The 16972-nt window shown below is 50.6% G+C and overlaps 1 protein-coding gene across 2 annotated transcripts in view; it reads left to right on the top strand.

Annotated features, from left to right (window-relative positions):
• The window catches only part of SLC37A2 (solute carrier family 37 member 2), a 59782-nt gene that overhangs the window by 21601 nt on the left and 21209 nt on the right, over nucleotides 1-16972 (top strand). For both annotated transcript variants that reach the window (XM_043534069.1, XM_037882385.2), the window contains exons 2-8: nucleotides 2361-2442; nucleotides 3111-3198; nucleotides 4773-4851; nucleotides 6398-6533; nucleotides 10627-10703; nucleotides 12467-12633; nucleotides 15442-15479. In XM_043534069.1, coding sequence (XP_043390004.1) covers nucleotides 2361-2442; nucleotides 3111-3198; nucleotides 4773-4851; nucleotides 6398-6533; nucleotides 10627-10703; nucleotides 12467-12633; nucleotides 15442-15479 — 667 coding nt within the window. The remainder of the gene's footprint in view (nucleotides 1-2360; nucleotides 2443-3110; nucleotides 3199-4772; nucleotides 4852-6397; nucleotides 6534-10626; nucleotides 10704-12466; nucleotides 12634-15441; nucleotides 15480-16972) is intronic.

Genomic DNA, 16972 nt, shown 5'->3' with positions numbered 1-16972 from the left:
ACTTCTTTATACGACATCTCTGAAATCCAGCCTTTCCTCTCTGCCCACATAGCCAGATGCCTGTCGAGACCTCAGCGTGTCCCACAGTGGCTGCTGCACTCCTGCTCCCCTCAGGTCTGTACGCACTGTTGGTGCTGAAATCACCACCTTGGCTTGTTGCTTGGACCCTGTCAGCCCCCTCTGCTGCCGCCCGTTTACCCATACAAGCTTCTTGCCTTCACCTTTCTTAAGGCCTCATCACTTGACCCCATCCTTATAACTTATAACGTCATGGATCCCTACCTTCCTTCTGCCAGTGTTCCCAGGCTTCATTGCCCACCAGTCAGCTTCTCTCTTACCCACCTCTGGGCTGTTTCCCATTGTCCTGTGTGGTTGGAAGGGTGGGGGGAGTCTCCCAGGTAAAATCCAAGCAGGCTTTATCATAACCTTCTCAGGTTGCTCCAGACTCACCCTTGCCCTGATGGTGATCAAGGCTAGGCAGGTGACAAGCTGCGACTACTCCTCTCCCCTGTCTTTCTGCGCTCCCTTCCTCCCCTGAAATACTACCCATCTGACCAGATGCCTTGTTCACCAGGTTCTTTTGCTTACTCACATCCTCAGTTCTGCCCCCTCCCGTCCTCTTCTCTTGCTGTGCCTTTATGTTCTGAGCCTTCAGGGCAGAGATTGTCTTTCTGTGTTTGGACAGCACCCAGCACAACGGGCCCCCGACCCTGATGGCCTTTGGGTGCTACTGAAACATAGATATTTATTTACAGGCAAAAACCAAAGACAAACAAACAAAACCTGTTCAAAGCTATTTAAGTTACTACATCAAGCACTCAAAAGTTAGGAAACACCTGATTTACAGTTGTCCACATAACCTTAATTTCATTCTCTTGTACATCCATCCTCACTCAATAAGGCAGGGTCCCGTGGAAGAAAAAATAGCATGTAATCATGGAACTGAAGACTGTAGCATAGTGGATATGCACAAGTGTGCGAAACTAAGGTTGCTTGGGCAACAGTAAATCTTGCATTTCCTAATTTTTGAAGCGCTTTACTCTGTAACCTAAATGTTCTTTAAATGCACTTTTTTATGTAACTTTGTGTGTGTGTGCATGTGTGGTTTTTTGTTTTTTTTTTTAAAGTTGGAGAGGAAAAAAATAAAAGCAAATTTATATAGATACAACTAGAACAGTCTCTCTTGATGCCTCATGAGTGGGCTTTGAACCTTGGGCCTTCTGCAGTCCAGACTTCTATCACCTGAATTACTGGACTACTATATTAGCTGGCAGCAGGAGAAGGCTGTTTTGTCTCGGAGGTGTGGACTGCTGGCTCTGGGGTGGTGTAGGAGGATGGGGTACTCCTCTCTCCCCACCCCTGTAAGTTGGGGGAGCACCGGCTGTATGTGGTGTCCCCAAGGGAGGGAGAAATGGGTCACTGGGGCCATATGCTGAATCTAGGCAGCTCTGCTCTCTTTTCCCTCCCCTCCACATGCATGTTCCCCACCCCCACATCACCAGCTGTTAATTTTAAAGCTGCTCTTGCAGTTCCAGGCCCTCTCAGCACAATGTCTGCTGTCACCGTAGCATTGTGAGTTGGGTGTTGTCATCTGTTATCTAGGAAGGCTGCCAACACTTCCCTGAGGACTGCGGGAAGGGGAATGGAGACTGAATGGTTTATAACTCATGAAATGCTGAACTGAAATTTAAGGGAGAAAGAAAAAGGCATTTGTGTCATGGAAGGAATTTCCACTGCTAAATATCAAAGGCTTTCTGCAAACAGGTGTGAGAACGTCGCAAACAGAGTCGGAAAAATACCTTAGAATGGGACCGTTTAGGGAATTTAAATATAGAGATTGCTGGAACTAACTCGCTCCACCTAGCATCATAGGTGGGTGGATCAACTAGAAGCCCATCTGTGTCTTTCACCTGTGTAACGTATGTGATGCAATCCCACCAGTATCCTGCCTCTGCAGCCCCAGGGGTGTGATGAAAGAAGTGGTGCACCAGTCAGCTGAGGGTTTCTGGCAATGGGGTGGAAGCTAGTTTCACACCCACTTAAGGTGGAGCCAGTCCCTGTTCAAGCCACACTCCCCTGGACCTCTACATATGGGAAGTGGAGTTCTTTCACCTTGCAACTTGTGGGTCAGGGTTGTGGACGGGATCCTGCCCATGTGTCCATAGAGTCTCCTTGCTCCTTGATGGTGGAGAAAGGGGTCAGGCTTGTCCCCAGCTCTTACATGGCAGAGCAGTGACTAGCACAGGCTGTGACTGTGCTATCCCTGACCCTGGTGCTAATGATACGACTCCTGCAGCAGGGCCCCAGGAGCCAAAGAGGGCATTTCCTCTTCCTTTAAATGCCTTGTCTCTCTCACTTAGGTATCGGGGGCTAACGCTTGTGCTGACGTTCCTGTTTTATACCAGTTTCCATCTCTCTCGCAAACCCATTAGCATTGTGAAGGTAAGTGCTGTACCTGGAGTGTTATTCGTAGTGTGGCCCAATGCTCATGAGACGAGATTTCTGCTTCCGTAATTAGTCCTATTCTGGCCAGCTCCCCAACCCTCTGTTAATGCACGAATCTGATGGTTTTGCAGGGCCTCCCCCTGCCAGTACATGCATCCTGCCAATGATCCCGGCGCACTAGTGTCTCTTCCTAGTGCACTTTACTAAGAGATGTTTGGGCGAGGGTCAGGGAGAAGAGTTCTCCAGACTTTCTCTTTGGGCGGCTTTTCAGCTCCTCAGTCACCCTGGCAAGGCTTTTCCCTTGAGGAGGATCTGTGTCATGAAGGTTCAAACCTTCAAGCAGAGGTGTTAAATGCTATTCCTGGTGCCTGAAACGTGGCCAAGCAGCATCAGGGAGACTTCAGTCAAGACATCCTAGGCACCAAGGGTGCTTAAAAGGCACTAGCTGGTGGGGGCGGGGTAGCCAGAGGGCATGGAGAAGCAGAGAGCACATGGGCGGCGGGGGGGGAATGTCTGGGAGGTGCGGGGTTGGGGACAGGCTGTGGGGTGAGTGTGTGCAGGAGGGAAACGAGAAGCAGGAGCTGCCTCTTGTTCTTGCGTGAAGATGATGCCTTTTGAAGGAGACCTGGACTCCTCAGCATTTTCTTTCCTTGTTCGGTCCACAGAGTGAGCTGCACAGCAACTGCTCTTCTCCGGAAAAGACTCCCCACAATGACAGCAATAGCACCACCTGGTGTGACTGGGCTCCCTTTGGTAAGAGCTTCCTGACTGAGTGCCGTGTGCCTCCTGCCCAGCTCCTCTGGATGGCTGCGCTCTGAGATGCAAAGAGCTCAGGAGTGCGCAGCTCCCTTCCCTCGCATGCCACGGGGCAGCCCGGAGATTTCACCTCTGAGCTCGGCATCCAGAGCGAGCCACAAGTCACTTGGCCCAAGGTCTCCAGGAAGGTGTTTGGGTGGGAGCTCTAATGGCTGGGCAGAACTTACAGTGACTGCTCAGACTGCCTGGCTGGGACCCCTCATTATCTCCCCCTAGCCCATCCATGTCCCTCTGCCACACTCCCCATGCTGCTGCTGCAACCCTGGCTTTGTAGGAGTTCTCCTTGGGTAGCCCTTGGGGCCAGCAGTTTCCAGTGCCTCTGCATTGCCTGTTGGGGCCCCAGCCCCTTCTCCAAGAGCAAGCCATGACTGAGCCTGCTTGCCTCCGCCCTACACTGTGACCCCAGGAAGTCCGATCGATATTAAGAATTGGCAGTGCTCTGGCAAATAGACTTGTAACATGATTAATGACCTTGCTCAGGAGCCTTAATGTGTTTACACAATGCACTTATGAGTCTCATTAGCGCGTTAGCTGAGGGTCGGTTCCCAGAGTACCTGGGTTTGGCAGTTGCTAACCGGAGCCAATTGGAGGCCATTAACCAGCTGAGCAGTGCCCACTGTGCTTTTTGCCTCATGTCCCAGGTACAAAGGGCAGATGTCTAGTGGAAAACAGGCATGTAACAGAAGCCACCAGAGCTGGCCTCATAGTGGGATGTCCTGGCATTCAGAGAAGGTGTCATTTCTGAAAGCAGTGGGGTTCCTTGATCTTTTCAGGCAGGCGCCCCTTGCTCAAAGTAACGTTTTTGAAACTCTCATACATTTACTATAAAAGAGGGTAAAAAGCATCGCCATGTGTACAGTGCCAAGCCAATGGGATGGAGTGGTCGGTGCATGCTGAGAGGTTGACAGAGAACACTTCCCCGTGAAGGGTCAGGATGTGCGGGAGTGAGAGCCTCTGTGCTTTAGATTGTAAGAACATAGTCAATGTCTCATTCCTTTCATGTCACATTGGTTGAGAATCACTGGCCTGGAGGAATGAACTCAGGAGGAAAAGTCCCGACTTTGAATCCCAGCTCCACTGCATTGTCCCATCCCCTCTTTGTACCTTCAGTCCCCTTTGGTAGATGGGGATAATTATACTTCGTTTTTGGGGGGTGGGGTGAAGAGCAGTGAGTTAATGTTTAAATACACAAGGATCCACTCCACTCTTAAAAATCTGATCCCTGAAGCAGTGAGTGAGGCACTCAGCAATTCAGCTCTGAGGGTCTCTGGGAGCGCAAAGCAGGAACCTGCATTGGGGTGGGAGTGGGAGAGAGCAGGATCCCCTGTGGATGTGAATGAGATGCAGGGCTTCTCTAAAATATAGCTAGCAGCAAGCCCACCTTCCAGGTCTTGAAGCATCCCTGCAGTGCTGGGGTGGGGAGAGTGGGCAGAGACTGCAGCTGGGAGTCCTGCTATTCCAGCCTGTTGCTCTTTCACACGCTGGCTTCTGCATTGTCACCTGTGTTCCAGATCAGGCTAACTACAAAGAGCTCTTTGGTGCCCTGGACAATGCCTTCTTGGTTGCCTATGCCATTGGAATGTTTATCAGGTATGGACTTCTGAGCACCACAGCATGTGGGGAGGAGACGGCTGCATCTCAGATCCTCCCCCAGATGCCTCATTGCTTCCTGTTGGGGTCACCTCCATTCCACACACCCCATGAGAGCTTTCCGACTGTATAGCTGCCAACGGGTGTACTGGCTCTTGCGTCAGGGTGGTATTTTTGCCTGGCTCAATGACTGTGGTGTTTTGGACAAAAGCTGGGCCAGACATTCTGATTCTGGCTCCCTACATGCCCCTGGGAGCCTCAAAAGCACAGGACATGTAGCATAGCCAAAGGCTGCTACTTTGCACCCCAGAAGTGGCTGCATTTCAGTGGTGCATGAAGCTGTTGTAAACCATTCTGGGATGTGCTGGGTGAATGGTGCTGTATAATGCCAATGACTGGTTGTTAAGAAATGGAACATCCCTTAGGGAGCTAGACCCTGGCAGAAAGCTGCAGCACCAGTGCTCTTTGGTCATGTCTCATGTCAAGCAAGATGAAGGGAAGACAAACTTTGAACTGGCCTCCCGGCACTGAGACTAAATTGATTTCCCTTGCCTGCTTCAGTCCAGTGATTCCAAGCTCCCCAGCTGACTGGTCTATATAGACATTTCCCTTTCCCTTAGACTCTGGTTATTGCTGCCAGTGGAATGGGTGTGGCCCTAGCTTGGAATTCCAGCCACTTTGTTCTGTTCCTAGAATGCAGACTCTCCCCTCTATTGGAGCTTGCTGTTGGGTTATGATGATGATTTTGAGTGGCGTTTACCCTTCCCCTGCCCCGGAAAATAACCCTGTGGGGTTAAGAAATGACTTAAGCTCCAGCTTGGTAAAGCATCCATCACGGGTGCTACAGGCTGTGGGCACTTTAGCAGGTTTCTTATCAGTTTGCTGTTTGTGACGGCAGTTGCAGGGGTTTCTATCTGAAATGTGTCCAGCCTGTTTGAGAGGTCAGGTTGGTTTCTGTGTTGATCTGGCCTGAGTGGGATGGCAGGGTGGTCTTCGGTTTAGGTGCAGCTGGGAGGAGACCATGTACTAGGTCTGTCCTGGGGACTCTGCATTGGGTTGGTGACTTATGGCAGCTGGCCTCAGCCAAGATGGCACATAAATGGTAACATGGCCCAATGCCTGTGAGATATGACTTCAGCAATCCACACTGAGACAACCAGAGCCATTGAGAGGGGAGGGGGACTCAAAGAGCGGAATATTAGGAAGGTGCCATGGTGAGGAGATAGAAGGCCCCATCTAAGGCTCATTCTGCTCACGGGTGAGAGGATCAGGATGGCATTTTTGGTTTGGTTCTGAGTTTTGTTCCTGCTTGGGAGGAAAGTAGCTCTGTGTCCCTGGAGTTCAGACAGCCCCTTCAGCCCTGCTGCATGCAGAGATGGGCCTCGCATTTCACAGAGCTGGGAAGGCTGTAGCCTTCCATAAGCATGTCCCAGCCCCTGGTTCCCAGAGGTAAGGCACCAGCCCTTGTATAAAGTATTGCTGAGCTGGCAGAATGCATGTGGGTGGCTGTTAATGCTCTTTCCCCTCCTCCCCCTCCTCTGTGCAGCGGCATCTTTGGTGAGCGCCTTCCACTGCGCTATTACCTGTCGGGAGGGATGGTGCTGAGTGGAGTGTTCACTTCCTTGTTTGGCCTGGCCTACTTCTGGGAAATCCATGTTCTCTGGTACTACGTCATCATCCAGGTAAGGAGTCCCTGGCCTTCATTTACCGTCTGTTCTGAAATGCTTCGCTGACCACAACATTGGGTGCCATCTATTGGCTGGATTTTCACTCTCTGGAAATCCCTTGTGCAGAGCAGGGAGTTCAGTACCTCTGAAGAGTCTGTGTGCAATCAGCAAGCCAAGAGTTTCTTTGGAATTCCTCTCTGCAGGTACGTGGTGCTTCTCAGCCACTTGGAATCTTTAAACCATATCGGACTTCCCGCTAAAAGCGATGCGCTAACTCGGCCACAAGTGACGGGGCTCAGTGCAGGAATTACTGGAGGGAAGCTCTGGCCTGCATTGTGTAAGAGGGCAGAATAGTTTATCATAATGGCCTTAAATCTGTGCATTGGCAAAGCTGTAATTAAATGTCCTGGTTTAATGGGAGCAGCCTAATGTGTGATCATTACAAAAGGCTGAGTTTCCCGAGGGGAATCCTCAGCATCCTTTGAGTGTGAGTTTCTCAGTAACTTCGGGAGTTTCTCTTTGTCCTGCCTGATGGTTTCTTTTCAGTACTTATTTCTGCAGCCTTTGATGTGATCATAGAACCATAGAACTGGTAGGAACCTTGAGGTCATCTAGTCCAGTCTCCTGCTCTCATGGCAGGACTAAATATGATCTAGACCATTCCTGACAGGTGTTTGTCTAACCTGCTCTTAAACCAGCTTGGGGTTCAGTTCCTCTGACCAGCCCAGAGAGCCAGGAATGCAAAGCAAAACCACAAACCTGTTCTGTCCCCGTCCCCCTCCCCCCCATCCCAGTATGAAAGAACAAGCAAGGTAGCAGATACACTTGGCATGGCCAGGCATCTGCTTAAGCATGCAGAAACTTTCCATGGTGTCCTGAGTCAGTGTGAAGTCTGCAGTGGATTCTCCAGGAGCTCTCTCTAATGTGGTTGTTCCAAAGTGCTAGCAAGAACAGGGCACTTCCTAGGACATTTTAAGAAATGGGAGGCTTGAAATGCTCCCAAACTTACAGCAGCCAGGCTGGAGCAGAATGACCAGTATGGAAAAACTAGCAAGTGACTAGAACTGGCAGACTGTGTTCCTCGAGGGAGACCCAGGCTACAGAGCAGTGCCAAGGCTGCTTCTCCTTCAGGATTGGAGAGACGTTCATCTCCTCCACTCTGATTCATCCAGAGTAGGCCGCACAGATATTCTCTGCAAGCTGATAGGGCCTGGATCAAAAACAGTTGTTCCTGTTCTTGAGATTCCCTCCTCAAACCCTCTTGCTATGAACCACTGGAAGAAACCAAAAGCTAAATAACTCCATTCAGAGGAATGTTGCTATCTCAGGCACTTCATCTGGGGTCCAGCTGGTGCACGCCCCAGACCTCTCTGTGGCCCTCAGGTAGAAACAGGAAACGGAGGGGCCCTATTAACAGAAAACAACCTGTAAAAGTTCCCTAGATGTGCCACATTACAGGAGAGTAGGGAAATGTCCCTGACCCACTGGCTCTGTCCATTGCCAGTGGAGAGCAAGTAGCAGGAAGTATGGATATTTCCGAACACTGATGTCCCAGATGCAGCACTGCAAATCTCTGGTTCACCAGACAGCCTGTACCAGAGGCAACTGGCACCCGTGCTGATGAAACGTAACCTACTGGCAACAGCCGTGTTTCCTGAACCTGTAATTGCAGGTTCCTGTTCCAGTTCCCTGCTCCAGTTTCTCTGATAAGAAATATGCCGTCAGACCTGCCAATTTGACGCGGGGTGCAGCAAAACTTGACTCCCAAATATATCCCAGCTGCAGACGGAGGCACCATTCCTCACAATGGAGAAACCTTGACTTCCAGGGCTGCGGTGAAGCTGCTCAGATTTCAGCAAAGCTGTTGCTACTGGCAGAGTTTCTGTTCTCCCAAGCAATGCTAGGGAAGCATTTCACAATGAGCTGGCTATTGGTGGGGCCCTGGGTGGGGCCCTGGATATTACTACCTATTAAAGGATGAATTCCCAACCAGCAGTGCACACCTTAATTGCAGCTTTGGAATCCAGAGGGCAGCTGCCTGGGTTAAAGGCCTCGTTTGTGTACTGCTCACATGTTGTGTTTTGACATGCCTGTGCTTCCTAAGTGGATGTTTTAGGCTGTCTCATGAGTCAGGATCTTGTGCTTCAAACACAGGCCTCCTTCTAAGTGCAGAGACACTTCCCCTCCCCCCCGCCCACCTCCTACTCCCAGTGCTTTCATACACCTATTTTCATGTCTCAGGGTGGTTCTGGCTTTATTTACAGGAGTGACTGGGATGCTGAGCATGACTTGATGAACCTTCTACACTTTAACAAGTTTAGCCTCACAGCCTCCCTGTGAAGTGGGTCAGGTTTATTAACGCCAGTTTACAAATGGAAAACGAGGGCACAGAGAGAAGTGACTTGTCCAAGGTTACACAGCGAGTTAGTGGCAGACTGAGAATCTGCTCAGTAATCTCGTGCCTTAGATCCAAGGCTCTCCTCATTCCCTAGGTGGTGGGGGCAGTTGGAAAACACTGTGGTATTGAAATAAGGCAAAATAATTTGAAAGTTCAGCTCCTGGAATGACATTCAGACAGAAATATCACTGAACCCCCGAGAAAGCATTGCTAGGCACTGCAGGGATTCCCAGCCTCCAGGTCGGGTACATCAGTAGCTTACGTTCCTGATGCATATAAAATGGCCCAGCAGGGAAAACATACCAGCTACTCACTGAAAAGGGTGGGTGCTTTCAGCATCCCAGACATACTGGAGCAGTCAGCCCTGGGCACAAGGGAGGCGATATTGGGCTGAATATGGAGCCTGGGATTAAGAGTTCTAATCCCAGCTCTCTCATTGACTCACTGCATGACCTTGGGCAAGTGACAAGCTCCCTGCTTCTGCACACCTCCAGCCAACTGCATGGGGTGAGGGATTCTGAGGATTAAGGCCACAATTTTCAAAAGCAGGAACCTAAAGTTAATCTGCCCAGTCTGTATTTAGGTTCTGGAATAAATGTCCTGACTTGTCAGAAGTGCCGAATTACTAGGGGGCTGTTGGGTGCTCAGCATGTTTGAAAATCAGCCATTTTGTTTAGGAGTCAAAAATACGTACTTGGGAGTGAACTTTAGGCGTCTGGTTTTGGCCTGTCCGATTTGGCATCAGGGACTAGTGTTTTCCAAAGAGCACTGCAGTGTTTCCCTTTAGTGAAGGAAACAGCCTCTTCCACTACGAGCAGAGATCTGTGGAGACAACAAGAGCTAGTGGATGTTGTGTCCCTCTGCAGTGAATGCCTGCAGCTCCATCCAGATGGAGGCCTACTTCCTATGGTAGCTCCATGAATGTCCTTGTAGCGTTTCTGAAACCTGCCCTGCATAGTTCCCTTTACTGATTGGGGTGAAAGTGTACCTGCACTACTCATTGGCCTTCCCTACTACTGCATGGAGAGGGTGGGACTGGCATGCTTTTAACTTGGGCACCAGCCCTTCAGAACGACTGCATACTTGACTCCCTGAGCAGCCAGGGTTTTGGAGAAAATGGACTAGTGGGCCATGGAAAATGCACTGCCTTTCCCCAGGAGGCTCAAGTTACTTGGGCAGTATGGCACGAGTAACCCCATAGGACGTAGGCACTGCTTTGGATGGTAGACTGTTTACTAGACAGCATCTGCACTGATGAGTCTCACCTCTGGCTCTAGAATGACTTCCTTTCCCCCTTGCAGGGAGAGGGATTTCTTTCTTTCCTATATTTCGCCAGAATTGCCTGGTACTGAGGTATGATTTCAAACTGCTCAGTTTGCCACCATGCTCCTGTACTGAGTTAGCTCTGCATTTACCTCGGTAACCAGTGGCAACCCTAAAATCCAGAAGAAATGGTCAGGTAGGGATGTCTTGAGATGCCTCAGACAGAGCTTCTCCTTTGGGGTGGGGAGGCTGGCTGGAGTGAATGGCCTGAGCATGGTCAAGGTGTAAGGCACTGATTCGGGTGGTGGATATCTGTGATGGGCTAATGAGAACACCTCTGTCCTAGTGAAGGACGAAACTTTCCACGGGCGGGGATAGGAGATAGCACAGTCTGACATTGTGACCCTGTTGCATGGCTTCTTGACACACCTGCTGTCTCCCCACTAGATCTGCAACGGTTTGGTGCAGACGACTGGCTGGCCATCCGTGGTGACGTGCGTTGGGAACTGGTTCGGAAAGGGGAAGTGAGTCTGTTTCTTAATCTCTCAGGCTTTTTGTTGTGGCTTCTCTCAAGTGTTTGTTGCTTAATCCCATCCCCTGAGGAAGTGCCTGATTCACACCCTGGCAGTGGCAGGAAACGACACCCGGCAAAGAAACCTCTGGACTAACTTTGGTCATGGTGGCACTGTCAAGGCCTGGCCTGAAACTCACACCAGGTCCTACAATACAGCTTTTTTTGTGTGGCAGGGGAGACCCTAAAATGCTGAGGCTTCCCAGCGAGGATTGTAGCACCATTAAAGAGGCAGCTACCCTGAGCCATTTGCCAATGTAAGCTCTGTGCACACTGCATGTCTCCCTATGTTCCTTCCACTCCACATAGCTGCCTGTCAGTGCTTTGGGGCAGAGATTCCTGACTTGTTCCAGCACTGAGGGCCTGTCTTGGTAAGTCATCAGTGCTGAGAAGAATGTTTGTTTACCCAGCAATGCCTTGATAAGCCATTGCCACCTTATTGTATATGTCAGCAACTAGTGATCATATGTGTTGCACCTGCTGGGCCCTCTGTCATGGTCAGATGGGGTGATGAGCACACACCCTGCAAACTGGTCATGCAGGAGCCTGTCTCTGCCATCGCTCCCCAGGGTGCCAGCCCCCCACTTGTCCTCACTGGCCATAACTTTGGTTTTGGAGAATTTTCCTCCTTCCCTGTTTCTGTGGCTATAAATCTGCATATCCTCCCCCTTGCTTGTGTTCGCTGCTGCCGTCCTCATCCAGGCCTTCATTTCCTCTCCCTTGACTGCTGCGGCTCCCTCCCTTAACATGCCAGAGTCCAGCCACTGCCAAATGTAACATCCCCTTCTGCGCATACAGAGCAGGAGCCTATCCTTAAACACTTTATCATTTGTGTGGGAGCCAGTTCTGAGGTATCCCTCCTTGTTTTTAAAACTCCATGGACTCAAAGCAGCCCAGCTCTCATCTGCTCATGGGCCTCTTTTATGTTGCTTCACAGTCACACCATTGTTCATGCTTCTCCTTTGCCGATACGGCCACCTGTAGCTGCCTTCGTGGATCTTTGCCTCTCTCTGATTTTACAGCTGAGAGACCTTAGCTGTGACTGTCTCTTCTGGCTTGCTCATGCCCCCTAGTTTTGGCTTTTCCTTGATTGCTACTTTGTTAACTGTATCTCTGTTGCTAAGCTCTGATGTGTTTGGGCCCTCGCGGTATATAGGAACGGTGCTACCCAGAGTGAAATTGCTGGTTACGAACTACTGGCCCATTATCGTCCATTTCAAGCAATAGTGGGGGCTGCACACAGTCACATCACTAATGCATGCCCTTACCTTGGAAAAACGTGAGCAAGGCTCAGTTCCCAAATTTGTGGGCCCTTCCTCCTAGAGAGGAGGATATACAGCACCAGCTTTCTCAGGTCCCCTCTTGGGTTAGGTTGGCCCAGTCTTTGGTGCAGGGTACTTCTTACTGGACCCTGCCATGTTCACACCCACTGGCCAAATCCCCTCTGCTTCCCCCCTCCCCCCAAATTGGCATGGCTGATTGGAACAGGAGAGAGTGTGCCCTGGTTCCTGCTCACACATTTGTCCCCATCAGCTGAGCTGAGAACCCCTTTCTTAGCTGCTGGGGTATAGGGCCTGGGTGTGGAAGAAATGGCGGGACATTGAGGGCTTACATGGAAGAGTCTCATATCCACTAGAGTCTATCCCAATAAATGGTCATAACTGGCAAGCACCGCAGAAATGCTGTACTAATGGTTTCCCTCTTGTCCTTCATCAGGAGAGGTCTGATCATGGGCATCTGGAATTCCCATACCTCTGTAGGGAACATCCTGGGGTCCCTGATCGCTGGAGTGTGGGTTTCGTCAGCCTGGGGCCTGTCTTTCATCGTGCCTGGGATCATCATTGCAGTCATGGGAATCATCTGCTTCTTATTCCTTGTTGAATGTGAGTGTGAGCTGGGCCTAGATGCTTCGTCATAACCTCCTGCAGCCATGCTGCAGCATTCTGCTGGCATGGGGGAGGGAAAGGTGGATACAGCTCGTGGCAGAGAGGTTAGCTTCCCAGTAGCCTCTTCAGGGAGGACAGTGCCTGGTGCAGCTCCGTAGTGACGAGGAGAGAACTGGCTGTATTCAATATTTAGGGCTGGCATCTGAAGCCTTTCAGCTCTAGGACACTGGGATAGCTGGTGAATGACCCTGAAACCTCCCTTCAGTATTGGCTTGACCTCTGGCAGGGTGCCGTCCCCTTTGTGCTGGTGTCTGAGAACCCTCTAGCAAACCAGTTCCCTGGCAGGAGCGTTGGTGGAAATGGCAGATGGAACCAGTTGGTGCTGGAGAATATCCATGGGCTGTGGATTCAGGCTGTCGGAGTACTCTCCCCAGGAACTGGGTTTTACGAATGATGCTAGTCTCGCCGGCGTTTGTGAGATCAGTGTCAATGAGAGCTAGCTGGCAGAGCTCTAACTGTGAAGAGCAGAGTCTTGACAGACCAAAAACTGATTATTCTACAATATCTCGTTGAGCTGATGAATTCTGAGCGAGGATAACCTGGGCACAGGTTATCTACGGAAAGAGCCAACACTTGTTACTGAGCTAAAGACCCGGGTTCCAAAGTCCTTATCTGATGGCTGTACAGTGGCCTGGGTGGAACCAGTAGGTGGTGTCAGAGCAGTTCTCATGGACTCAGTGTTGACTTTAGAGCTTGAAAGGCTTATCTCCCTTTGGTAGTCCCTGTGGGACTGTCCTCTGTAGTACAGTGCTGCATGGCCATGTGGAGGCTCTCTGGGGAAACACTAGAAAATGATGGGCCAATAGCAAGAATGAAAACCTTGGAAAGGGGTTTGGCTCTCCAGGGAACATGAGGTCCTAGAAGAGCCATGCCCGAGGGCAGTGACTGAAAAATCTCTTGTCCCTCAAGCCCTGGCAGCCTCTCTCCATGGTGGCACATGCTGGTGAGGTGCTGAACGTCTTTTTAACTGGCCCGCAGAGCAGTAAGTCGGCAGCGTGGGAGATAGCCATAGGGAAAGCCGCACAAAGCAGGGGCCCACTTCCAACCACAAGTCCTCCTTTTCTTAGTATTTCACAGCTGCTGTGTGGGGCTTCTGCAGCCATGTGAAGCCAGGAAGCTGTCTGCTGTAGGGTTGAACTCTTACATTGGAAGGAGTGCAAAGGAGCATCTTGACATCCAGAGAAGTGAAGCAGGGACAGCAGTGGGGAGAGTTCCTGGGAGCTCATACACCCCCTTGCAGCCACAAAGGTCTCTGCTGGAGGCATGGTACCTTACAGTGGGGACAGCTTTCAAAGCTCTTTGGGGAACATGGGGTCACCTAAGGGAAAAGCCTCCTAGTCAGATTCCATGAGAATCCTCACACCATGCGCTGCTGTGATGTGATGTGTGGGGACCCCAAAGCTGAAGGGAACTTTGGGCCAGACCCTGACTTACAAAGGTATTGAGGCACCTAAAGATGCAAAGAGGTGCCTAGTGGGATGTACAAAAGAGTCCAAGTTAGGCACCTGACCCCCATTAGGCACCTGTTGAACTCCTTGTCAGGGGATGTTGTGAAGGCCAAAAGTATCATTGGGTTCAATGTTGCATCCGATGAAGTGAGCTGTAGCTCACGAAAGCTCATGCTCAAATAAACTGGTTAGTCTCTAAGGTGCCACAAGTACTCCTTTTCTTTTTATTGGGTTCAAAGAAGAATTAACTAAGTTCATGGAGGATAGGTCCACCAACAGCTGTTTGCAAGATGGGCAGGGAGGCAACCACATGCTCAGGGTGTCCCTAGCCTGTGACTGCCAGAAGCTGGGACTGTACGACGGGATGGGTCACTCAATAAATTGCCCTGTTCTGTTCAGTCCCTCTGAAGCGCCTGGCATTGGCATCTGTTGGAAGACAGGATACTGGGCTAGATGGACCATTGGTCTGACGCAGTCTGGCCTTTCTTATGTTATTAGGTACCTCTCTGCATCTTTAGGTGCCTAGTTACCTTTGTCAATCTGACCCTTTGTGTCTCTTGCCCCATGCGGTTCAGACAGCTCACAGAGCACCTTTAAAGTTCAGACTCGGAGCACTTTGTATGGAAACAGCAAATGGCTATTGCCATCTAGTGGCAAGTGATGATACAACTGCTTCCCTATCCTGGCCACACTATTGCTCTGCATGGCTGACCTGAAATGTGTCCGCTAAGCTTTTACTGCCAGCACTAGAAAGGGAGTGAATTTAGTGCTCTGGTCTCAGAGCTCCCCTAGGGGTGTGTAGATCTGCTGCCCGCCAGGCATGTTCCCCATAAAAGCCAAGGCCCTTTCCCACTCATCTCTGCAGCTGGAAAATAGAGGGGAAATGAGCCCTTTGGGAACACTTGGGGTCTTCCAGTTCACTTCGCTTCAGGAAATATAGTCACTGGTCTCTAAAGTCACCTTTACTGCGAGCTGCTGCCAAGCCTCGGCTTTGCCATCACTGCTAAATCTTGGACCTGCTTTTCAGATTGCTGTAATTGGGGCCTCTTCAGGTCTTGTAGCATGAAATGCTGGGGCACACTGCGCCAGGGTTTGCACTCTCCTTTTCCTAGTTGTGGGGCTCCTGAGTTAGTGCACAGGAAAGCTCTTGTCCCGTGGGGCGGGCTGCACACATGCTACAGACTAGGGACTGCTGGATTAGCTTCCCACACTGGCTGTTATGCATGTGCTGAGGTAACGGGAGGATGCAAGGGGGTTGTTGTGTGTGGCAGTCACATGGAATCTCTCTCTCTTTCAGATCCTGAAGACGTTGACTGCAACCCACCTCTACACCATGTAAGTTAACTTCCTTTCCAAGCTCTCTGAGCAATCCGGGGCTAGGCAGGGTTTCCTCTTCCCCTCTCAGCAAGGGCAGAACCATTTCCAGGGAACACGGTTCCAAACCCCAGCTTCCCATTTCCCTGGTGTAGGGCTAGCAAGGGAGATTGCAGCAATTCACTCTGCTGTGGTAGGGCAAAAGCTCCGATGTGCAGCCATAGCCATGGGAATGGTACAAGTTAACCAGAGATGCAGGATCTCTCAATGAGGGTGCTCCTGATGCTTTGGCTGTTGAGCTCTGGCTCGTGTGCTGTTGTGTAGTTCACTGGCTGGAATCTATAAATAACCTGTGTAACAACATATTTCCCCAGGAAACCTGTGTGGAGATGTATTGTAATGTTCTTGGCATGTCCCCTGTTCAGCTGCCTTGACGGAGGCACATTGATCCCATGACACAGGTGGTGCTCTGAGCTTTCCTACTTTCATTAGCCGTGTGGCCTTCCTCACTCAGAGCACTTTTCAGGGCTAGAGACACATCAGTTAGCGAGGGTGCCAAGCTGATGTGCATGAGTAGACTGACGAGGCAGCTCTTTGGCAGAACCTAAGAAGGGCTGCTGACAGCTGCTTGACTTTTTTTTTTTTTTTTTTTCTTTTTTCTTAATGAACTTTTTTCTAAAATGAAACTTCAGGGAAAGCTTTTTAAACCCACCTTCTCCCTCCCCCCAGCCTCATGCAGCCTTGATAGAAACTGAACCTTTCAGGTTTTCCCCCTTATCTCTTCCTCCTCCCTCCACCCCCCGGAACAAACAGAAAAGCTGGGGTGGGGGGAGGGAGGGAGAGTTTATACTATTTGCAAGTTTTCCTCTTGAAACTCGGACACAGCCTGATGTGTGTCCAGTTCTCGGGCAGTGGGATTAGCAGCACCGGCCACAGGCAGGTGTAACTGTCAATGTGCAAGCTCATTCCTGAGCTGAATTACCCCACGTTTCCAGTGATGGACTCCAGTGCACCTTGGTACGTGCTTCAGCCATGGCCTGCCACATTCCTGCTCTATTAAGGCTGGTCTACCCAGAGAAATGTACTGGTATAATGACACTGCTGTATTCAGTATAACTTCCTGTGTGGACATTCTTATTCCACTATGGCACTAGAATTTACCAGCAGAACTATACTGGTATAACATCCCATGTAGACAAGCCCCTAGTCCTGTCAATCTCTCAAACCCAGAGCCAGGTTAAGGCAGCTTGGAGTCCTTGGCACAGCCTCAGCCTGGCATTGGGACTTCACCCTGATTGGAGCAGTGTTGGCAGGGGCTGCCCATGTGAGTTGGTTGGAGTCATGTAGGGCTACCACCCTCCTTTCTGGGAAAACTGAAAATCACTGCTCTGTCTTCTGGGAACCTGGGGCTGCCTGAGCAGTGAGGACTCTGCCTCCACTCCCCTGAGCAGAGAACTTTGGGGGATGGGCTCTGCTGACATCACCCCATGAGAACTGATGATGGGGTGACAGCA

This window comes from Chelonia mydas, chromosome 22 (assembly GCF_015237465.2).
Source record: "Chelonia mydas isolate rCheMyd1 chromosome 22, rCheMyd1.pri.v2, whole genome shotgun sequence".
NCBI classification, from domain to species: Eukaryota; Metazoa; Chordata; order Testudines; family Cheloniidae; genus Chelonia; species Chelonia mydas.
This window is presented reverse-complemented; position numbering and strand designations above follow the sequence as displayed.